This window comes from Triticum aestivum, chromosome 3A, assembly GCF_018294505.1.
Source record: "Triticum aestivum cultivar Chinese Spring chromosome 3A, IWGSC CS RefSeq v2.1, whole genome shotgun sequence".
Classification (NCBI taxonomy): Eukaryota; Viridiplantae; Streptophyta; class Magnoliopsida; order Poales; family Poaceae; genus Triticum; species Triticum aestivum.
In genome coordinates this window covers 24,632,710-24,656,815 of record NC_057800.1, presented here as the reverse complement: position 1 = coordinate 24,656,815, position 24,106 = coordinate 24,632,710, and the positions used below count along the sequence as shown (strand labels likewise).

The following is a 24,106-nucleotide window of genomic DNA, read 5'->3' as shown; positions in this document are numbered from 1 at the left end:
ACAAAATACACACTGTCAAATTATTTAATATGCAGTGAACAATATATTTATATACAATGAACTTTTTGTAACATATGGTCAACTAGTTTTCGAAAATCATGAACAAATTTCAGCATCCCAAACAATTTTTGAAAAATTTGAACACTTCTTGAAATTCGTGAACATTTCCTGAAATTGTAAACAAAATTTGAAATTCCAAACATTTTCTGAAAAACACAAATAATTTTAAAAGCATGAACACTTTTTAAAAATAGGAACAATTTTTGAAACTATGTTTTTTTGAGGAAAAAAGAGAAGAAGAAAAATAAGAAAGAACTTAAAAATAAAACCGATAAGAAAAAATACAGTAAAAACAATAGCAAACAAGAAGAAGAAGAACAGCCCGGAAGCTTCCCAAAACCGACAGGAAAGTTTCGGCAACATATCAGTTTTTTTTTTGAGGTAACGACAACGTATCAGTTGCGGAGGAGATTTTGAGTGAGCGGAAACGGAAGAAATGGCTGCTCCAAACAGATCCGTAAGTGACAGACTCGCCTCAGATTGGCTCGGATAGGTATGACAATTCGGTCCACACGGGTCGACTAACAACATCTTGCTGAACTGAACTGAAGCAGAGCACAGCGTATTCAGTTGCAGTTTCAGAACCACCAACTAACCTGAATTACTAGTTTCCTGTTTCCTTCCAAATAATAATCCAGAGACCAACTTCATTTGATTGCCTTCCAGAATCCAGACAGCAAGTTGGGATATGGCGACACGCCCCGCTACGCGAAGAATTCCATTGTCTCCAGAGACCATCGTGCCATCTGATCTTCAGTCACCCTCTCTGAATATGTATGACACTACGCTCACAAACTGTATACAGCTGCTTGGCCTATCAAGTTCCATTTCAGAACAGTAAAAGCCACCATATATGTAATATGTATACTATTATCTTCCTCACCTGCTCATCAAACTGAGTCTGTCCAACCAGGCAATAAGAATAAAGGAACAGACCAGGGGCTCATATATGGAACAAATGTACAGTACTCTGTTTTGTAAGGATGGCCTTGCAAGGGTTGGATAATTTTAATACATGGCCTACACCTTCTCGCAAAAAATAAAGTTCAGTATCATTTTCTCCATCTCGCTTTCATACTGTATCGTCGTTTCCATGGATGCGCCCACTTGATATGTATGAGCCGCCAGCTCCTGGCTTCAGGAAGAGGGGGAGGCTGCCGTCGATTCACCTGCATGCATTTGATCAAAACAGTTATAAACCCCCTTCATAGGAAGTTTAGTTTCATGCCTGAATATGTGTTCTGAATTATAACACATATAATGACAGTTACCAAATCTCCTTTTCAGTTGAAAAGCTTGTAATGACATATATAACATTTTGTACCTTAACAACAGATCCAGATGTCAATTCAATTCAATTTGATGAAAAAGAAGTACCACTATTCACGGCAAATGTAGCAGTGGTCCTATGAAATACTTAAGGGTATGAAAATAAGGCTAGTAGTAGAAGTACTAGTAGCAGCAGAAGACATACATTTCCTTCTGCTTCTATCACATATAACCTTGGATGATGTTGCATCCTTCCTTCCATAGTCCTTCCTCTCCTTATGGTACGTCCTATTATTCATCTGAGTAATCCTGCAATTTAAGAGAGAAAAAGCAACATGAAATATGTTCATTCAGGCTCTAGCATATATATACTGATGAAATGCAGATGCATGGAATTACCAAAAGGAGTAGCTATTATGTTTGGAAAGAGTGACAGAACTATCACCTGCACAACATTTGTATCGATCTTGTAGGGCTCTCTTGTGTACAGTAGGTGCCATTTTTTCTCATTGCCTCCATCATTTGCATAAACCTCAACATGCTGGATGTGGCTGAACTTGAACCACTCCGAGCCAGATTTTCCCGAAGCCATGGAGGTGAGTACCTTTCGGCTGCAGTTCAACAAAAAATGACTTGGCTTCACAGCCTGTAGGTATAGCGGTAGTTGTTTCTCACTGTACCCTAGATTCAGCGCAAGTCTTCTGAGTGCAGGCATCTGCTCAAGTAACTCGATCTTTGAGCAGAAGCTGATCTCAAGATTTTGCAATTTGGGAAGATTAGTGATCCTAGTCATCTCGGGCATGTGAGACAGCCTGAGCTCAGTGACGGAACCAAAGTTTTCAACAGAGTCGAGGCGCTCGATGTTGCTCATATATACTTTTTTCAAAGCCCTTGCATGGGATGCAAGGCCGGGGGGGATACACCTCAAATTGCATCTTACGATACTAAGCTCATCCAAGAGGGGCATAGCTTGCACTTCCTCCTCCCACACCCAGTCCTCCCATTGCACCAATGCATTTAGTTTCATCTGATGCAGTCTTGGAAAAGAAGTTGTCATCTGGGATGAAGGATGATGACGGTGATCCGGGGACTGCACAAATTCAGGCCCAAGACGCTTGATAGCTGGCGCTCGGTCAACTGCTAGGAGCTCAAGACATGGGAGCAGACACAAGCCATCAGGGAGTTGGGTGCAACAAACCAGTTCATGCATTGTTAGAAACCTCAAGCTCTTGAGAGGCGATGTTGCTGTTGACATCATCCATCTTGGGAGCTGGTGACCGAAATATCCTTGGATGTTAATATTTTCGGTGCAAGACGGAGGATAGAGTTCATCAAACACCTCCTCAATTATTCCTTGTTCCTTCTCAGAGGGTACTCTTCTATTGTTGTCAAGTGTATTGGTGCAGTGTAATTTCATTAAGGTAAGATGTACTTTTGCAACAAGCATGGCCTTCAAGGCGGACGAGGTAACAGCTACATTCTCCAAACCCTTTAATCCAAGATGAACGAGGTGAGAAAGAGGTCCCAACTCTTCCAAACTACACCAATCACCATCCACGTAGGCTGGGAACCCATACAGTTCCCTCAGATTTGTCAAGGCACAGAAACCCCTAGGCATGCTATTTACACATGTGTCGTCAAGGTCAAGAAATCTCAGTTCCTCTAACTTGACAATGCTGTCAGGAAGTTTCACCAGACTCCTACAACCTTCAAGACCAAGGTGTTGTAGGAATTTTATCTTGTGAATGTCCTCTGGCAGGCTGTTTATATCATTGCAGTTTTGTAGTGTTAGATACCTCAAGTGTTTGAGCTGATATAGAGATTCAGTCAATGCAGCAAAATTTGCAGACTCTATATGTAGAGTTCGAAGACTTGAAAAGCTCATCAGTGAATCACCAGACTGAATCTTGAAATTCCCAATTATTGTTATCGATCTTAGCAATTTTTGCTCTTGTAAACATCTCCACTCAAATTCATCAGATTGCCCGCCTTTGGTTTCTACAGAAAACCTAAGAAACTTTGGCAGACTAAGTTTGCTATTAAGAATTTCTCCACTATGACCTACTAGTGCTTCATCTCTAGTCAAAAATTGAGCAAATGATCGGACAACATCATGCATGTGGCAAATAGTTTGACTGGAATATAACGGATCCGGCTCTATAAGGTTCCTCAATATTAGCTCCTTATGGTACTCATTTCCTAATTCTCCAAATTTATCAGAGTCCCCATGAACAAATCCTTCACCAATCCACATTCCCACAAACTGTACGTGGGTAAAACTTATCCTTTTAGGCTTAAGGGAGAAATGCAGAAAGCATTGTTTTAAACATGGAGACAAGTCCTCGTAGCTAAGATATATTGCATGGTTTAGCTCTTCTGGCATACGACTTACTGACCATATAGAATCATGCAAAACCTTTTCCCAATCACGTCGTTCTTTGTCCTTCTGGCATAGGAGTCCTCCCATCACTTTTATGGCAAGCGGTAACCCGTCACATTTTTCTATGATTTGCAACCCTATATCCTTAAGCATATCAACTGCAGGTTCAGTTTTCTCTGTTGTGAGTACCTGCAAGCAGTTTAAGCATGTAGAGTTAACAAGAAACACACACACAAACACACTGGAGCGGCTACTAGACTAGCTGATGTACTCATAAGTTACCAAACAAAAACATGGAACTATCCGTTGATTAATAACTGATTGGGTGCTCCACTCACGGGGACATCTCAGATGTGCCCTTTTCTCTGCTTGTCTTACAGTTATGAAACATCAAAATGATAATCTAACAGAGCTAGTTACTCTCAACAAAAATAATAATCCGTGAACATGCCGCTTGAACAGCAAGTAATGTGCGTAATTAATTCTAGAATAATTAATTAGGGAAGTCTAGTTAGCTAGTTGTGGAGCTAACAAGAACAATAAGGTTTACATGCATTGAAAGTGCAACAAGTTTGCCGTGGTAAACATACTAATCGAATCTTAGCAGCATCATTCATCAAACAACAATGAACATATATACATAGAGACGCAATAAACGGCGGATGCACTTAAGGTACTGAAGCACAAAGACTGCTGGAAAATATGGCTATGACCTGTGCTAATAAATGAATATACTATTGATTATTTACTTGAGACAGAGCAGAGGTTGCTAGTAGCCATACACTCACCTGCTTCTTGAGCAATGACCAAGCATCTTCAGGCTCTAATTTGTCAACATGGTGGTAAGGATGCACAGCTTTCATGCCTCGAGCAATGGCTTCATGTCTTGATGTGATGAGGACTCGGCTACCAGGAGCGCTGTGGCTAAAGGGAGCCTTGAGCAAGTTGGTCCATTCATTGATGCCCCACATGTCATCCAACACAAGAAATATCTTCTTGTCTCTGATAGCATTCGCAAGAGCCGGCACAAGCAAAGCTTTGTCTTGAGACCAACCACCTGGCCCTGGCAAGTTTCCATTGGCGGAAGTGATGGCCGTCTGCAACAGCTCAACCTCGCTGAACTCTTGTGTGACACTCAACCATATCTTTGTGGTGAACTTGTCTTGGATGGCCTCATCATTAAAGACCTTCTTGCTGAGGGTAGTCTTACCAATTCCACCAACACCAACTATGGCAAACACCATGATGCTATCACTCTTGTCCCCTGACTCCATCAGGAACATATGAACAAGTGCCCTTGTATCATCTTCAATCTTCTCCCCGACCACACTCGATCACTCCAGCAATGGATTTGTCTTGCGGTTGACAGCAGGAGGGTTGGTTGTCTTTTGGTTTTGGTAGGCTTCCAGCTTGATAAAATTGAAACTACCGCCCCTCTTGGAGATTTCATCTAGCTTTTGGTTGAGCGCCTTGATGCGGCTCCCGATCTCATGGGCATGGAGGGGGTTTCGCATGCAGAAGAGGAGTGGATTAAGGCACCCCATGTCCTTGGATGGACCTTGCTCCATGACTCTGAGCTGGCACAGGTCGAGGATGTCAGTGGCGTGATACATGGCGCGCTTCAGTTCCTCCACCCACTCCCGCACACTCTCGTCTGTGATATTCAACTTATCGGCATCCGCAAGAACATTTTTTAGGTCCCTGAGCTTGACGCTTAGGTCATCAATCCCGCTAGAGACCCCAATCAGCATGGCCACTTCTTCTATTGCCATCTCAGTGAGCATGTTGCTGACGTAAGATGCCAAAGCATCCAAAACTCCTGCCATCAGCAGGAAGGATGTTGTTTTTGCTGCCAGAACGGAACATATAAAGAAAATTACTCTTTCATTATCATAATGATCACCACACAATCCCATGAATGCTTGAAACTGAACGACATGTCATTATCTCATTTAATAATTAGAGAAAAAGGATAATAAGTTCGTTCACCAATAATGTATCTGAAATGTAGTCTGATTCCAGTTATCTTCTGAATCCCTGGCTAATTCAAACATGCATGCCATATACAAAAGCAAAGGGTTCCCCATTTCCGAGAAAAGAACACGAAGACATTTTTTAACGACAAAGAGCTAGAATTACACTCAAGCACAACATTACTAGGAGAGAAAAATAAAGAGTAGAAAGCCCATAAATTCTCTGCATGGTATATACTACTCCCTCTGTCCTATAATATAAGATGTTATAACAACCAATGTACTCATATATTGGTTGTAATAACATCTTATATTACGAGATGGAGATGGAGGGAGTAGGAGGGAGTGATCTCGGCACACGGAACAAACTACAAAAAGTTAGCGAAATTAACTTCAATCAACGGAACAGATCAGAGATGGATTGGTAAAGTCTCCTCTGGTCTTGCTCTTACTGTAACTTGTGTGGAAGCGCCAGAGGGAGTAGCATTGTTTATATTACGGATGGAGACAATTTGGAAGTTGTGTGTTGCTCAACGCCAGCCTTCGAGCCAATAAATCTAATTTACAAATTTAAAACATGACCAATCATTTATATGCAAGTCTTACAGGCCATGCTGCTAGCTAATATGATTCGACGCAAGATGGTGTTGAAATATCTGAAAATGTATCGGTGTTAAAAAGATTCGAAAAGGAGGTCCGATTTGAATGGCCTTAGGTTGAGATTAATTTTCAGAAACACCAAAAATCTCTGTTTTGAAAGAAAGAACACCAAATACAGCGCAGCCGCACATTAAGCTTGCACATACTTACACAATGCTTACTGACGTGTTGAAAATGGCAACATTTTAACCCGATAAAAGGGAACATTATAATTCTGGGATCCACTAGGAAACTTAATTCACAAAAAAGTAATAACAATTACAGTTAGCTTTCTATATAAAGCTTTTTTATATATAGACACCAAGTCAGTAGATGCTTGTGTGTGTAGAAAGGTTCAGCAGCCAAATACAACAAAAGCTCCGAAGGTGGTAATTTCCAAGAAGAAAACGCAATACGGATACGGAGGTTAAAGCTATATACCTGTATGTAACATTCATGAACGACCTTGTGCACAGATAAATCAGAACATATATTAAAAAAATTGAGGGATCTGAACATATATTGTTGAGGGACAGTGGTATAAAAAGTTCCTTTTTTTTAATCAACTTTGACTGCATATACAGTGAGGTGTAACGAAGTCAAAGGTGCAGATCTAGAACCTGGCTTGCGTCGTGAAGGATTCAGAATCCTGAAGGCGCCTCGCTGTGGCCGCGGGGCGGCGCGCTGCGTGGCTGCATCGCGCCGCGGATATGCAACGCGAACCCTTGGATCAGTCCGGTGTTCCTGCCGCACCTACCCGCGCCGGCTAGCTTGGGCTCGGACGGGAGGCTGTCCGGCGAGGACGCAGTGCAGAAGCACACCGGCAACATCCGCGGCGGGCTGGCGTTGCGTGGGTGGCGGCGGAGTGGGGTTGCAGGGGGCGGCCAGGCGGTGGCGGGCAGGTGCTGCGGAGTACGGCCATGGGACGCTGCGCGCGGAGGTACCAAGCGAAAGAGGAGCAGGGCCAGCGTTGTACTGACGAGCGCGCTACGGGAGGTAGGAGAAAGGGGAAAGAAGAGGAAGAAGAAGAAGCTCCTTCGATTCCAAAACTAGATAATACAATCAAGAACACAGGTAGAAACATACTGTATTATAAGTTCTTTTCTTTCTGCAAAGATATTGACAAGAAAATAAACTATGCCTGCAGAATTTTAGATTTGCGGACGATATGTTCAAGAACACAGACAACATGTTTCAGGTTGACAAAAAAAAGAAAAACATGCCCGCAAATTTTAACTTAATGCCACGATGGTTTCCGCAAAGAAAAAAAAAACAGGGAATTGATCTCTTGTCAAAAAAGAATATAAGTAACTACAAAAAGGCTTGACGATCAGATATCAGATATTTGGGAGAAAGAGTGCATAGAGATAGAACGAGCTGCAATTACCTTCAATCGGTTGGAGATGCAGGGTGGGTTGATCTTTGTTGCCGGCTTGTTCTATGGCAGCTTGTGGAAATGGTAAAGGACCGGCATGTTTGTTGTCACATGCTGAAGAGAATGGTGACTTAGTGGGAGTCAAGGTATGCCGTGATGCACAAACAATCACCAATTTACACTTTGTTGATAACTCTTTAATTTTGATGAAAGCCCACACACAAAATGTTGAATGTTTGAAATCAATATTTGATCAGTACTGTTTGGCATCTGGGCAACTTGTTAGCGTGGATAAATCAAGTTCTTCTTCAGCTCTAGCACCGGTGTCAATATGAAGGCCCGAGTGTGTTGCTACCCTTAGTAATATAATGATAGAAGCTATGTATGACAAATATTTGTTCATCCCGACCGCATTGGATTCGATAAAAAGTGATGTTGATATTCTGTGGACCATTTAATCCAGAGGTTAAATAGTTGAAAAGAAAGATGCCTATCTTCAGCAGGCAAGGAAGTTTTCATAAAAGTCCGTAGCACAAACAATACCAACCTATGCAATCTCCGTTTTTAAAACTTGTATAAAAATTTGCAGAGGTATCTAAGATGTGATGTCACAGTTTTGGTGGGATGATGATGCACACCACAAAAGGTGCACTGATTCACTGGATAGAAAATGAAGTATTCCAAGCAACTTGCACTTCGTGTGCAGTACAACCTGTACCCCGATGCATTCTGTACACGAGAAAAAAAAACTAAAAAGATAAAAGGAAGGTAAAAAAAACTGAGAAAAAAATCAACTGTAGCTTCCTCCGAGCGTTGCGAATTCCTATTCGTCGCTTATGGCATCATGTACTGACCTTTCCTACATGGCGCCCACAGCAGCCGATCGTTGGAATTAAATGGGCTGGTCCATCTAGTGCGCCATTCTCTTCCGGTTGTTTTTTTTTCTTGGTTTTGTGTTGCTTGGTGTTTTCACTCGGTTTTTGTTCTGTTTCTTGTTTTCCTTTTCATTTTATTTTTTCTCTATTTATTTTTCTTCTCCCTTCTTCCATTTTCCATTTTTATGTTTAAAAATGCATGAACTTTTATAAAATTTCCAATTCATCAACTTTCCTCAAATTCGTGTATATTTCTCAGTTTTGTGAACTTTTCTCAAATTCATGATCTTCTTAAAAACAATTGTGAACCTTTTTGAAATTTTAAAACTTTTTTGAGATTCATGAAATTTCATCAAATTCATATACATTTTTCAATTTTGTGAATTTTTTTTAATTTTTTTATTCTTTTTCCACATTTTGTGAACTTTTTTCAAATCCACTAACTTTTTCTCAAATCCGTGAACATTTTTCAATTCTGCGAACATTTTTCAAATTCATTTAAATTTTGTAAAAAGTTAACAGTGAAATTCGTGAAGTTTTCTTAAATACATAAACACTATTTAAATTCGATAGGTGAAGTGTTTCTTCACATAAACAGTATTTATTTTCCACCTTCTACTTGTTCAAAACAATCATTCAAATATTGATAAACACATTTATAACATACTTTGTTCATCCGAAATTACTTGTCGCTCAAACGGATATATCTAGTACATCCGTTTGAGCGACAAATAATTTCAGCCAGAGGGAGTACTTATGAACTAGCTTAGGGCATCTCCAATGCGAATCCTGAAACTACCCGCAACCGTCTGGACCGCTCGGTCCGGACATATTTTATCATCCAACGCAGGTCTGTATCATCCTGCAGGGCGGTTTGGATGTGCTTTTTCCCGCAAACCGAAGGCAAACACGCTGCCACGTTCACTCCTGACTACCCTGCCCACCAAAAAGCCGTCCCGCACCCGCATGCTTTTCCGCCGAAGCCGGTTAGCGCCGCTCCAGAGTACCAATGTTGTATTCATGCCGGCTTAGAGCGACGTGCCCTCTCATCGCGCTTTGACATTGAAATGGCATGCCGGTGAGGGTGTTGCCCTCGCCGCTTCCGAGTGCATGTGGCTGCCCCGTGTTCAAATAACAGCTCGTCCGTCCGCCTACCTACATTAAACACACGTGCAGTTGACGAAGAACGGCTAGCAGGCGCCACCCGTCCACCCCTCTGCCGCTCATCATCTTTCACGTTGTGGGTTGCCTTGCCATCCCCCGCATGCATCATCCTCCGCTTTCTTCCTCCTCTCTGCACCACGCACACCATGGCCTCCTAGAGTTCCAAAGCCGTCTGGGGCAGCCTCTCATCCCAGCAAAAAAAGGAGATCACCGCCATTGCAGCCGGCAGGCAGACGGTGGCCGGCGCTGCGCACGTCCCAATGGAGGACGCGGCCGAGGACAAGCTGGCGCCACCATACTTGTCGGTGCATGTCGGCATCACCATGGGCGAGGCATGTGCCCACTACACGGATATGCCGCGAGAGGAGCGGGAGGCCAAGTTTTGGCAGGCGCAGGCCGATCGGGCCTACAACCTTGGCGTCCTCGACGAGCACCAGCGCGCGGAGGCGCAACTCACCTCCGACACAACCATAGTGTCGGACGTGGACGTGGCCGAGCAGGAGGCGCTGGTCGACTCCTACCGCATTGCCACGAAATCCGTTGCGACTGTTGGCGGTACATCTAGTATCAGTTAGATTTACAGGCCGCTACAAGAAGATGGGCGAGGTGGCGGATGAGGTGTTTGGGCAAGAGCGATGAGGATGAGGACATCGCCAACTCCGCCTCGATCGCGCCCCGCTGTCACGACCACGAAGTCGGCACGTTCGCAAGCACCGCCGGCGACGAGGAAGAGTAGAGCATGGGAGGTCGCCTGCGCTCGGGTCCCAAGAAGGCAACCGCTCCTCTCCTCCCGTTGAAGCCAAACTTGGTGGGCTTAACATCGTCGGCCGATTAGCTGCTTGGCGGCGACGTGAAGGCGGTAAGCTTCACTTCCCGAGGCTCATGGATGTGGAGATGGAGGCTTCGGAGGCAGAGCTGGAGACTGCCGAGGCGGAGCTGGAGAATGTGAAGGCGGAGTTGAAGCTTCATTTCGTGGTGCTCACACCCGGATGGATGATGGCGATCATTTAGATTAGGTTTAGAGCCGGGTTTAATTAAAATATGTCCGAATTGTAATGAATGTGCTTTAGTTTATATGAAAATCAACCGATTTGCATGAATTTCGTCCGGTTAGTTGAAATCATCTTGGAATTGTATGTGGAGTGGCCTCTTCCGCGGACGGATGGGGGCGTAAATTTACGAGTCAGCGTTGACGATGCCCTTGGTACTGAGCTTGTGATATTAACACGTCATCTTCTGTTCCCCTCTCGGAGAGAGAGTGGTTGGTAGTGATGAGGGCGCTGGCGACGAAGAGCTGGGAGGAGTCGAAGCTGCTATGGCGTCTGGCCTTCCCGGCGGTCCTCACCGAGGTGTTCCAGTTCTCCATCGGCTTCGTCACGGCCAGCTTCGTGGGGCACATCGGCGTCGTGGAGCTCGCCGCGGTCACCGTCGTGGAGAGCATCCTGGAGGGCTTCGCCTACGGAGTCCTGGTAGGTAGATCGCGGCACACCGCAGGCCAAGAGATCCAATCAATCTCTGTGCGAGAAATCTTACTAATAATCAATCGTGCGTGCGGTGCGGCAGCGCAGTTCGGCATGGGCTGCGCGCTGGACACGCTGTGCGGGCAGGCGGTGGGCGCCGGGCAGCTGGACCTTCTGGGCGTGTACGTGCAGCAGTCGTGGATCGTCTGCGGCGCCGCCGCGGTGGCGCTCACGCCGGCGTACGCCTTCGCCACGCCGATTCTGGGCTCCCTCCTCCGCCAGCCGGCCGCCGTGGCGGAGGCCGCCGGGCCGTACGCGCGGTGGGCGATCCCGCGGCTGCTCGCGCACGCCGCCAACTTCCCGCTGCAGAAGTTCTTCCAGACCCAGAGCAGGGTGTGGGCCCTGACGGCCATCACCGGCGCCGCGCTCGCCGTCCACGTCGCGCTCACCTACGTCGCCGTCAACCGGCTCGGGTACGGCCTCCGCGGCGCGGCCGTCGCCGGGAACGTCTCCTACTGGCTCATCGACGCCGCGCAGTTCGCCTGCCTGGTCAGCGGCCGGTTCCCCGACGCGTGGAAGGGGTTCTCCGTTCTCGCGTTCAGGAACCTCGCCGCCTTCGTCAAGATCTCCCTCGTGTCTGCCGCCATGATCTGGTTGGTATAAAATTTAATTTTCCAGTTGAGCAGATCCATACTTTTACTTGAGTTTTCATAGGTTTTGTAACTTAATTTGGGAAAAAAGCTTGGAGTTTTGGTACTACGCCGCATTGCTCATTCTTGTGGGTCTGCTCAAGAATGGCCAGCTCCAGCTTGATATCATGTCAGTCTGGTGAGTGTTCCTTCTTGTTTACTTTTTGTACGCCACTCTACATATTCTCTAATTACAAGCACCATATTAACATGGAGAATTAATTTGACAGCATCAACTACGAGTTCTGGACCATGATGGTGGCGCTGGGCTTGAGCGAAGCAGTCAGCGTCAGGGTGTCCAACGAGCTCGGAGCGAGCAGACCCAAGGAGGCCAAGTTCTCCGTGGCCATGGCGGCCATGACATCCGCGCTCATTGGGGCCGCCTTCATGGCCGTCTTCTTCATCTGGAGAAGAGGTTTGCCGAGGCTCTTCAGCGACGACGAGGAGGTGGTCGACGGAGCGGCGAGGTTGGGGTACCTGCTCGCCGTCACCGTCTTCTTCAGCAGCATTGGGCCAGTGCTCTCAGGTAGTAGAACACCCAGAAGGTCTATGGCTTTAATCAACAATTTAACATGGTTATCAACTTCATCTCGACGGTTTGTGAATTTGCAGGTGTGGCTGTAGGGGCAGGGTGGCAGTTGCAGGTGGCATTCGTGAACATCGGTTGCTACTACTTGGTAGGCATTCCGGTTGGTGTCCTTCTTGGATTCAAGCTCAAACTTGGCGCACTGGTAAGCTACTCAGCCAGAAAATAGTTTCGTTCGGATCGCCGAGATCAAGTTGAAGAAATTATGTGTTGCTCATCTGATGATGGATGCAGGGGGTATGGACGGGCATGCTAACAGGCACCTTGCTACAGATGGCTATAGTTCTTGTCATTATTACGAGAACAGAGTGGGAGAAACAGGTACATCTTGCTCATCCTCAGTTGTCAACCTTAGTCACCTAATATAATTACACACCACATAGTAGTATAGTAACTTGGCATAAAAAATGCAGAATTAAATGTACCCATGTAACTTGCTAGTATGACCTGTTACTGAAACAACAAGAATCCTGTGCTATTACAGGCCCTGTTGGCAGCGGCGAGGATCAAGGAGGTCGGAGGGAAGAATGAGGACCAGCCGTTGGCCACAGCGGCATGTAGAGAAGATGAGCAAATGGACACTGTAAATGATGAAGTTTGTATGCAGACACGCGAGAGAAATATAGAGTTAGAGTGTAATGAACAGGTAGTAGTATAGAAGTTCATCTGTTTTCCCGTGTTTGCACTGATCACTGATCAAAGTTGTCAAATACTCCTACTCCAGTAGCAAGGAAAGAGTAGGTGGCTCGTTTCATCACTGTCACACTACTATTATTTCTCTTTTCTTGTCCGAAGGCAGGCGGGTGGGGGTACGGTTTCAATGAGGAACCAACGTACTCCCTCTGTAAACTAATATAAGAGCGTTTAGATTATTAAAGTAGTGATCTAAACGCTCTTATATTTGTTTACGGAGGGAGTACAGAGGAAGGCATCAAGTTTGATCGGCTGGTAAAATTTGGTGGGAGCTGCTGCACTGAATTTATGGAGTTTGTTGCGTTGTACGGGCCTTTATGGGCACACCTGCTGCGGTAAAGGCCAGCTGCAGAACATGTTGCTGTCTAGGAAGGGACGGATGCAGATCTTCCAGCGACGCCTCATGCCCCCCATGCATCACAAGTCACATGCATGCAACACGGCCTAAAGCCCTGCATGGGTTTTCCTTTGGTGAAATATGAGAGTACTACTCGATCAGTTTCTTCCAGCAGTGTCACACTACCAACTAATCTGGAAAAATCGGCTAAAAGGAAAAATGAAAGACAAGTTAAACGATTTCTCAAAAAGAGCTTCTTCGCACTTCTCACGTGACTCAGAGAAATGGAGGATTGCACAGACAATGAGGGCACACACTGGCAGTCACTGAGGACATGTACAATGGTTGATAAGACAATCTTATCTTACACCCACCATGCAATTAAGATATGACAATAAAACATGATGTACAATGGGTTATATCTTAGTCTTATCTCTGTTCCTAAATTTATGGTGAGACAAACTGTGCTAAGAGATCATCTCTTGATTAAGATAGGGCAAAACTCTTTTTTCATTTCTCTCTCCTCCACCTCAGCAATAATAAAGCTAAGATATAACCATTGTACATGCCCTCGAGGCACACATGAAACTGCGCCGTCTCTCAGGGAGGTGGCTCGGGCAGGAACCTCAAGCAACTGCCGCCGCCACCCCCTCCTCCCCTCGACTCTGCCAGCACACCTCGCCGGGCAAATGCCGCTGACGGCTGGCAGCGACAGGGCATGCTCCCTCGTGTTGAGGCATTGTCCCGCGCAGATATCGCGGTGCTCCGGCTTGGTGGCCTTGCCTTGGCGGCACTCGTGCCTGATCTCTTGGCGGCGTGCTCCGGCCCTCGCGCCCTCTGCTTCTCTCTACTGGGAAGGTATTGGGCCTTTAAGAGCATCTTCAGCCGTTGGCCCCCTCATGAGGCATAAAAATCACCGTCTGGGGGCGAGCCGACGGTACAATCGGCGCTGGGGGCGGTTGGACATTCAGCCGTCGCCCCCAGGTCGCCCCAGGCGTCTATATTGGCCCAGTTTTCGGCCCACTTTTGGCGAATAAAGGCCCATATGGGCAAGAATTGGCCCATATTCGGCATAGTTCGTCGTGGCTCGGCGTTGAATTCTCAATATAAATAATTTTATCACATAGTTCATCATGGAAAATCAAATAGTTCAACAAAATAGTGCAACAACAAATAGTTCAATACAAATTATATAGTTCAACAAATAAAAAATCATCACACGTCGAGCTAGGCGTCGCCCTTGATCCTCCATAGTGTCGGGGAACGTAGTATTTCAAAAAAAATTCTTACGATCACGCAAGATCTATCTGGGAGAAGCATAGCAACGAGCGGGGAGAGTGTGTCCATGTACCCTCGTAGACCGAAAGCGGAAGCGTTTAGTAACGCGGTTGATGTAGTCGAATGTCTTCACAATCGAACCGATCCAAGTACCGAACGTACGGCACCTCCGTGTTCAGCACATGTTCAGCATGATGACGTCCCTCGAGCTCTTGATCCAGTTGAGGACGAGGGAGAGTTTCATCAGCACGACGGCATGGCGACGATGATGATGAAGTTACCGATGCAGGGTTTCGCCTAAGCACTACAATGATATGACCGAGGTATTAACTGTGGAGGGGGGCACCGCACACGGCTAGGAACAATTGATGTGTCTTCTAGGGATGCCCTCCCCATGTATATAAAGGAGGGAGAGGGAGGGAGGCAGCCTAGGGCGCGCCCAAGTAGGAGGAATCCTACTTGGGCCCCTAGTTCAATTCCCCCCCTACTATATTTGGATAAGGGGGAAAGGAAGGAGGGGGAGGGGAAGTAGGAGTCCTACTTCATACTTTCCTTTTCCTCCTCTCCTTTCCCTTTCTCCCCACATAGCTGGCCCTATAGGGGGCGCACCAGCCCCTTGTGGGCTGGTGTGTTTCCTTACTTGGCCCATTAAGCCCATATCTTTGCTGGGGGTTGCCCGGAAGCCCTTCCGGTGACCCGATATCACCCGGAACACTTTCGGTATCTAAATATCATCGTCCTATATATGAGTCTTTACCTCTCGACCATTTCGAGACTCCTCGTCATGTCCGTGATCTCATCCGGGACTCGGAACAAACTTCGGTCATCAAATCACATAACTCACAATACAAATCGTCATCGAACGTTAAGCGTGCGGACCCTACGGGTTCGAGAACTATGTAGACATGACCGAGACACATCTCCGGTCAATAACCAATAGCGGAACCTGGATGCTCATATTGGCTCCTACATATTCTACGAAGATTTTTATCGCTCAAACCGCATAACAACATACGTTGTTCCCTTTGTCATCGGTATGTTACTTGCCCGAGATTTGATCGTCGGTATCATCATACCTAGTTCAATCTCGTTACCGGCAAGTCTCTTTACTCGTTCCATAATGCATCATCCCGTGACTAACTCATTAGTCACATTGCTTGCAAGGCTTATAGTGATGTGCATTACCGGGAGGGCCCAGAGATACCTCTCTGATACACGGAGTGACAAATCCTAATCTCGATCTATGCCAACCCAACAAACACCTTCGGAGACATTTGTAGAGAATCTTTATAATCACCCAGTTACGTTGTGACGTTTGATAGCACACAAGGTGTTCCTCCGGTATTCGGGAGTTGCATAATCTCATAGTCAGAGGAACATGTATAAGTCATGATGAAAGCAATAGCAATAAAACCAAATGATCATTATGCTAAGCTAACGGATGGGTCTTGTCCATCACATCATTCTCTAATGATGTGATCCCGTTCATCAAATGACAACACATGTATATGGTTAGGAAGCATAACCATCTTTGATTAACGAGCTAGTCAAGTAGAGGCATACTAGGGACACTCTGTTTTGTCTATGTATTCACACATGTACTAAGTTTCAGGTTAATACAATTCTAGCATGAATAATAAAAATTTATCATGATATAAGGAAATATAAATAACAACTTTATTATTGCCTCTAGGGCATATTTCCTTCAGTCTCCCACTTGCACTAGAGTCAATAATCTAGTTCAGATCGACATGTGATTTAACACCAATAGTTCACATCACCATGTGCTTAGTTCACATCGCCATGTGACTAATACCCAAAGGGTTTTACTAGAGTCAATAATCTAGTTCACATCGCTATGTGATTAACACCCAAAGAGTATTAAGGTGTGATCATGTTTTGCTTGTGAGAGAAGTTTTAGTCTACGGGTCTACCACATTTAGATCCGTATGTATTTTGCAAATTTCTATGTCTACAATGCTCTGCATGGAGCTACTCTAGCTAATTTCTCATATTTTAAATATGTATCCAGATCGAGACTCAGAGTCATCAGATTGGTGTCAAAGCTTGCATCGACGTAACACTTTACGACGAACTCTTTTATCACCTCCATAACCAAGAAATATTTCCTTAGTACTCTAAGGATAATTTTGACCACTGTCCAGTGATCTACTCCTAGATCACTATTGTACTCCCTTGCCAAAATCATGCTAAGGTATACAATAGGTCTGGTACATAGCATAACATATTTTATAGAACCTATGACTAAGGCATAGGGAATGACTTTTCATTCTCTTTCTATTTTCTGCTGTGGTTGGGTTTTTGAGTCTTTACTCAACTTCACACCTTACAACTCAGGCAAGAAGTCCTTCTTTAACTGGTCCATTTTTAACTTCTTCAAAATCTTATCAAGGTATGTACTCATTGAAAGTCTTATCAAGCGTCTTGATCTATCTTTATAGATCTTGATGCCTAATATGTAAGTAGCTTCACTGAGGTATTTCTTTGAAAAAATCCTTTCAAACACTCCTTTATGCTTTCCAGAAATTCTACATCATTTCCAATCAACAATATGTCATTCACATATATTTATCAGAAATGTTGTAGTGCTCCCACTCACTTTCTTGTCAATACAGGCTTCACCAAAAGTCTGTATAAAACCATATGCTTTGATCACTTTATCAAAGCGTACATTCCAACTCTGAGATGTTTGCACTAGTCCATAGATGGATCGCTGGAGCTTGCACACTTTGTTAGCACCTTTAGGATTGACAAAACTTTCTTGTTGCATCATATACAACTCTTCTTTAAGAAATCCATTAAGGAATGCAGTTCTGACATCCATTTGTCAGATTTCATAAAATGTTGCAATTGCTAACATGATTCGGACAGACTTAAACATCGCTACGGGTGAGAAGGTCTCATCGTAGTCAACTCCTTGAACTTGTCTAAAACCTTTCGTGACAATTCGAGCTTTGTAGACACTACTATCAGCGTATGTCTTCCTCTTGAAGATACATTTATTCTCTATGGCTTGCCGATCATCGAGCAAGTCAACCAAAGTCCACACTTTGTTCTCATACATGGATCCCATCTTAGATTTCATGGCCTCAAGCCATTTCATGGAATCTGGGCTCATCATCGCTTCCTCATAGTTCGTAGGTTCGCCATGGTCAAGTAACATGACCTCCAGAACAGGATTACCGTACCACTCTGGTGCGGATCTTACTCTGGTTGACCTACGAGGTTCGGTAGTAACTTGATCAGAAGTTTCATGATCATCATCATTAGCTTCCTCATTAATTGGTGCAGGAATCACTGGAACTGATTTCTGTGATGAACTACTTTCCAATAAGGGAGAAGGTATGGTTACCTCATCAAGTTCTACTTTCCTCCCACTCACTTCTTTCGAGAGAAACTCCTTCTCTAGAAAGGATCCATTGTCAGCAACGAATATCTTGCCTTCGAATTTATGATAGAAGGTGTACCCAATAGTTTCCTTTGGGTATCATATGAAGACACATTTCTATGATTTGGATTTGAGCTTATCAGGTTGAAACTTTTTCACATAAGCATCACAACCCCTAACTTTAAGAAACGATAACTTAGGTTTCTTCCTAAACCACAGTTCATATGGTATCGTCTCAACGAATTTAGATGGTACCCTATTTAACGTGAATGCAGCTATCTCTAATGCATAACCCCAAAACGATAGTGGTAAATCGGTAAGAGACATCATAGATCGCACCAGATCTAATAAAGTACCGTTACGACGTTCGGACACACAATTACGCTGTGTGTTCCAGGTGGCGCGAGTTGCGAAACTATTCCACATTGTTCCAAATGAAGGCCAAACTCATAACTCAAATATTTGCCCCTGCGATCAGATCGTAGAAACTTAATTTTCTTGTTACGATGATTTTCTACTTCACTTTGAAATTCTTTGAACTTTTCAAATGTTTCAGACTTATGTTTCATCAAGTAGACATACCCATATCTGCTCAAATCATGTGTGAAGATCAAAAAATAACGATACCCGCCGCGAGCCTCAACACTCATCGGACCGCATACATCGGTATGTATTATTTCCAATAAGTCAGTGGCTTGCTCCATTATTCCGGAGAACAGAGTCTTAGTCATCTTGCCCATGAGGCATGGTTCGCAAGCATCAAGTGATTCATAATCAAGTGATTCCAAAAGCCCATCAGCATGGAGTTTCTTCATACGCTTTACACCAATATGACCTAAACGGCAGTGCCACAAATAAGTTGCACTATCATTATTAAACTTATATCTTTTGGCTTCAATACTATGAATATGTGTATCACTACTATCGAGATTCAATAAAAATAGACCACTCATCAAGGATGCATGACCATAAAAGATATTACTCATATAAATAGAACAAGCATTATTCTCTGATTTAAATGAATAACCGTCTCGCATAAAATAAGATCCAGATATAATGTTCATGCTTAACGCTGGCACCAAATAACAATTATTCAGGTCTAATACTAATCCCGAAGGTAGATGTAGAGGTAGCATGCCGACCGCGATCACATCGACTTTGGAACCATTTCCCACGCGCATTGTCACCTCGTCCTTAGCCAATCTTCGCTTAATCCATAGCCCCTGTTTCGAGTTGCAAATATTAGCAACAGAACCAGTATCAAATACCCAGGCACTACTGCGAGCATTAGTAAGGTATACATCAGAAACATGTATATCAAATATACCTTTCACTTTGCCATCCTTCTTATCCGCCAAATACTTGGGGCAGTTCCGCTTCCAGTGACCAGTCCCTTTGCAGTAGAAGCACTCAGTCTTAGGCTTAGGTCCAGACTTGAGCTTCTTCACTTGAGCAGCAACTTGCTTGTCGTTCTTCTTGAAGTTCCCCTTCTTCCCATTTGCCCTTTTCTTGAAACTAGTGGTCTTGTTAATCATCAACACTTGATGCTCCTTCTTTATTTCTACCTCCGCAGCTTTTAGCATCGCGAAGAGCTCGGGAATTGTCTTATCCATCCCTTGCATGTTATAGTTCATCATGAAGCTTTTGTAGCTTGGTGGCAGTGATTGAAGAACTCTGTCAATGACACTATCATTAGGAAGATTAACTCCCAGTTGAGTCAAGTGGTTGTGGTACCCAGACATTCTGAGTATATGTTCACTGACAGAACTATTCTCCTCCATCTTGCAGCTGTAGAACTTATTGGAGACTTCATATCTCTCAATCCGGGCATTTGCTTGAAATATTAACTTCAACTCCTGGAACATCTCATATGCTCCATGACGTTCAAAACGTGGTTGAAGTCCTGATTCTAAGCTGTAAAGCATGGCACACTGAACTACCGAGTAGTCATCAGCTTTGCTCTGCCAGACGTTCATAACATCTGGTGTTGCTCCTGCAGTGGGCTTTGCACCTAGCGGTGCTTCTAGGATGTAATTCTTTTGTGCAGAAATGAGGATAATCCTCAAGTTACGGACCCAGTCAGTGTAGTTGCTACCATCATCTTTCAACTTAGCTTTCTCTAGGAACACATTAAAATTCAACGGAACAACATCACGTGCCATTTATCTACAACAACATAGACATGCAAAATACTATCAGGTACTAAGTTCATGATAAATTAAAGTTCAATTAATCATATTACTTAAGAACTCCCACTTAGATAGACATCCCTCTAATCATATAAGTGATTACGTGATCCATATCAACTAAACCGTGTCCGATCATCATGTGAGATGGAGTAGCTTTCAATGGTGAACATCACTATGTTGATCATATCTACTATATGATTCACGCTCGACCTTTCAATCTCAGTGTTTCGAGGCCACATCTGCATATGCTAGGCTCGTCAAGTTTAACCCAAGTATTCTGCTTGTGCAAAACTGACTTGCACCCGTTGTATGTGAGCGTAGAGCTTATCTCACCCGATCATCACATGTTTTCTCGGCACGACAAACTGTAGCAACGATGCATACTCTGGGAGGACACTTATACCTTGAAATTTAGTGATAGATCATCTTATAATGGTACCATTGTACTAAGAAAAATAAGATGCATAAAGGATAAACATCACAAGCAATCAATATAAGTGATATGATATGGCCATCATCATCTTGTGCCTTTGATCTCCATCTCCAAAGCACCGTCATGATCACCATCGTCACCGGCTTGACACTTTGATCTCCATCGCAGCATCGTTGTCGTCTCGCCAACTATGGCTTCCACGACTATCGCTACCGCTTAGTGATAAAGCAAAGCAATTACACTGCGATTACATTTCATACAATAAAGCGACAACCATATGGCTCCTGCCAGTTGCCGATAACTTGGTTACAAAACATGATCATCTCATACAATAAAATTTAGCATCATGCCTTGACCATATCACATAACAACATGCCCTGCAAAAACAAGTTAGACGTCCTCTACTTTATTGTTGCAAGTTTTACGTGGCTGCTACGATCTTAGCAAGAACCTTCTTACCTACGCATCAAAAATCACAATGATTTTTCGTCAAGTGTGCTGTCTTAACCTTCAACAAGGACCGGGCGTAGTCACACTCGATTCAACTAAAGCTAGAGAAATAGACACCCACTAGCCACCTATGTGCGAGTTGCGTCAGTAGAACCAGTCTCCTAAACGCGGTCATGTAATGTCGGTCTGGGCCGCTTCATCCAACAATACTGCCAAATCAAAGTATGACATGCTGGTAAGCAGTATGACTATTATCGCCCACAACTCTTTGTGTTCTACTCGTGCATATAACATCTATGGATAGACCTGGCTCGGATGCCACTGTTGGGGAACATAATATTTCAAAAAAAATTCCTATGATCACACAAGATATATCTAGGAGATGCATAGCAATGAGAGGGGAGAGTGTGTCTACATACCCTCGTAGACCGAAAGCGGAAGCATTGAGTCATGCGGTTGATGTAGTCGAACGTCTTCGCGATCCAACCGATCAAGTACCGAACGCACGGCACCTTCGTGATCTGCACACGTTCAGCTCGGTGACGTCCCTCAAACTCTAGATCTAGCTGAGGCCGAGGGAGAGTTTCGTCAGCACGACGGCGTGTTGACGGTGATGATGAAGTTACCGACGTAGGGCTTTGCCTAAGCACTACGACAATATGAACGAGGTGGAAATCTGTGGAGGGGGCACCGCACACGGCTAAGAAATCAACTTGTGTGCCTATGGGGTGCCCCCTCCTCCGTATATAAAGGAGGGGAGGAGGGGCTGGCCGGCCTCAAGGGGTGCGCCCCAAGGTGGGGGGGAATCCTACTCCTATTAGGAGTAGGTTCCCCCTTTTCCTAGTCCAACAAGGAGGGGAAGGAAGGAGGAAGGGGAGAGAAGGAAGGAGGGGGGAGCCGCCCCCACCCCTTGTCCAATTTGGACTGGGGGGGCACCACCTCCTGGCCGGCCCTTTCTCCTCTAAGGCCCATGATGGCCCATTAACTTCCCAGGGGGGGGGGTCTGGTAACCCCCCGGCACTCCGGTTTTATCTTAAACTCTCTGGAACACTTCCGGTGTCCGAATAACATGGTCTAATATATCAATCTTTATGTATTGACCATTTTGAGACTCCTCGTCATGTCCGTGATCACATCCGGGACTCTGAACAACCTTCGGTACATCAAATCACATAGCTCATAATACATATCGTCATCGAACGATAAGTGTGCAGACCCTACGGGTTCGAGAACTATGTAGACATGATTGAGACTCATTTCCGGTCAATAACCAATAGCGGAACCTGGATGCTCATATTGGTTCCTACATATTCTACGAAGATATTTATCGGTCAAACCGCATAACAACATACGTTGTTCCCTTTGTCATCAGTATGTTACTTGCCCGAGATTCGATCGTCGGTATCATCATACCTAGTTCAATCTCATTACCGTTAAGTCTCTTTACTCGTTCCGTAATGCATCACCCCATGACTAACTCATTAGTCACATTGCTTGCAAGGCTCATAGTGACGTGCATTACCGAGAGGGCCCAGAGATACCTCTTCGATACACGGAGTGACAAATCCTAATCTCGATCTATGCCAACTCAACAAACACCATGGGAGACACCTGTAGAGCATCTTTATAATCACCCCAGTTACGTTGTGACGTTTGATAGCACACTAAGTGTTCCTCTGGTATTCGGGAGTTGCATAATCTCATAGTCATAGGAACATGTATAAGTTATGAAGAAAGCAATAGCAATAAAATAAACGATCAAAGTGCTAAGCTGACAGATGGGTCTTGTCCATCACATCATTCTCTAATGATGTGATCCCGTTCATCAAATGACAACACATGTCTATGGCTAGGAAACTTAACCATATTTTATTAACGAGCTAGTCTAGTAGAGGCATACTAGGGACACTCTGTTTGTCTATGTATTCACACATTGTAAGGGCATATTTATCCCTAAGGTGTTTTGGTGATTGATGACAATGCATTTGCGGACTAATCGTGTGCCTTGAGTATTTCAGATATTTCATTACTAGGCACAAGACGGTTTGGTGCCCCTCGAAGATTATTGAAGACGGCGTTTTTCTATGTCCCTTTTTCGGTGGATTTGAGTCATAGGAAAGCCGTACTATTAAGAGGGGGTCCGCTTTGGAAAGGTTTGGATGGAATTGTCACGTACACGCACCGCCTTTCCCTTAGCACTATGGAGCATCCTCCATTTCTTCGTGTTTGTGCAAAAAGAAGAATTCCTAGTGTTGCTGTTCTGGGGCATGCGGTAGTACTGCTCTTCAGAGCGGCAGTACCGCAGGCCCCTGCGGTAGTACTACATGCCTTTGCTGTAGTACCGCAGGTGGTCACAGTAGTACCGCTCCTTGGGAGCCGTAGTACCATGAGTCCTCGTCCGGCACAGCACCATAAGCGGAAGTAGGGGCGGATGTAATTTTTTACATCCGCTCCCTGCGCGGTAGTACCACGTGCCTTGAGCGGTAGTACCGTGTTAGATTTTTGCACTGTTTGATAATCATCGGAAGTTGCCACGGACGTTTTTTTGTTTGTCCGCGCCCTTCCCAGGCTAGTCCAATCCTGCCTTGTGGTAGTACCGCAAGGGGGTGCAGTAGTACCGCACGAGTGGCAGTAGCGCCCCAGCTTCGTTGCTACAGGCCCGGGCTAGCTCCTGCCATGGCCACGGTAGTACCGCGGCTCGCTACAATAGTACCGTGAGCCCTTGCGGTAGTACCGCTCGGTTGTTGCGTTAGTACCGCAGGTCGCGCGGGCTGGTTAAGTGGATAACGATTGAATTTGTCTCTCCACTATATAAGGGGTGTCTTCTTCTCCGAGTTGACCACCTTT

The 24,106-nt window shown here is 44.8% G+C and overlaps 3 protein-coding genes across 5 annotated transcripts; 1 reads left to right on the top strand and 2 right to left on the bottom strand.

Annotated features, from left to right (window-relative positions):
* Positions 1–912: 912 nt before the first annotated feature.
* LOC123059960 (putative disease resistance RPP13-like protein 1) lies at positions 913–4,992 on the bottom strand. The gene is made up of 4 exons (XM_044482520.1): positions 4,498–4,992; positions 1,775–3,898; positions 1,535–1,638; positions 913–1,229 (listed from the first exon to the last, which is right to left on the bottom strand). The coding sequence occupies exons 1-3, from the start codon at positions 4,990–4,992 to the stop codon at positions 1,621–1,623; spliced, it is 2,637 nt and encodes an 878-aa protein (XP_044338455.1). The 3' UTR covers positions 913–1,229; positions 1,535–1,620.
* Positions 4,993–5,043: 51 nt separating this feature from the next.
* LOC123059961 (putative disease resistance protein RGA3) lies at positions 5,044–6,904 on the bottom strand. Its single transcript, XM_044482521.1, has one exon. The coding sequence runs from the start codon at positions 5,623–5,625 to the stop codon at positions 5,044–5,046; it is 582 nt and encodes a 193-aa protein (XP_044338456.1). The 5' UTR covers positions 5,626–6,904.
* Positions 6,905–10,966: 4,062 nt separating this feature from the next.
* LOC123057663 (protein DETOXIFICATION 32) lies at positions 10,967–13,162 on the top strand. 3 transcript variants are annotated; one of them, XM_044480585.1, is made up of 7 exons: positions 10,967–11,204; positions 11,304–11,848; positions 11,937–12,014; positions 12,115–12,410; positions 12,497–12,615; positions 12,705–12,791; positions 12,955–13,162. In XM_044480585.1, exons 1-7 carry the CDS (start codon positions 11,007–11,009, stop codon positions 13,126–13,128), a joined length of 1,497 nt encoding a protein of 498 aa, XP_044336520.1. In that variant the 5' UTR covers positions 10,967–11,006; the 3' UTR covers positions 13,129–13,162. The 3 variants fall into 3 exon arrangements, with proteins under 3 accessions (XP_044336520.1, XP_044336519.1, XP_044336521.1); XM_044480584.1 differs by having other exon boundaries at positions 11,937–12,023; XM_044480586.1 differs by having other exon boundaries at positions 10,971–11,204; positions 11,299–11,848; positions 11,937–12,023.
* The last annotated feature ends 10,944 nt before the right edge of the window (positions 13,163–24,106 follow it).

Coding starts and splice junctions, on each gene's coding strand:
- LOC123059960 (XM_044482520.1), bottom strand. CDS start 4,992: ATGTTCCTGATGGAGTCAGGGGACAAGAGTGATAGCATCATGGTGTTT. Junction 3,899..4,497: donor GGTCATTGCTCAAGAAGCAG/GTGAGTGTATGG, acceptor AACTGCTTGCAG/GTACTCACAACAGAGAAAAC.
- LOC123059961 (XM_044482521.1), bottom strand. CDS start 5,625: ATGGGATTGTGTGGTGATCATTATGATAATGAAAGAGTAATTTTCTTT.
- LOC123057663 (XM_044480584.1), top strand. CDS start 11,007: ATGAGGGCGCTGGCGACGAAGAGCTGGGAGGAGTCGAAGCTGCTATGG. Junction 11,205..11,303: donor GCTTCGCCTACGGAGTCCTG/GTAGGTAGATCG, acceptor GCGGCAGCGCAG/TTCGGCATGGGCTGCGCGCT. Junction 12,792..12,954: donor GAACAGAGTGGGAGAAACAG/GTACATCTTGCT, acceptor GTGCTATTACAG/GCCCTGTTGGCAGCGGCGAG.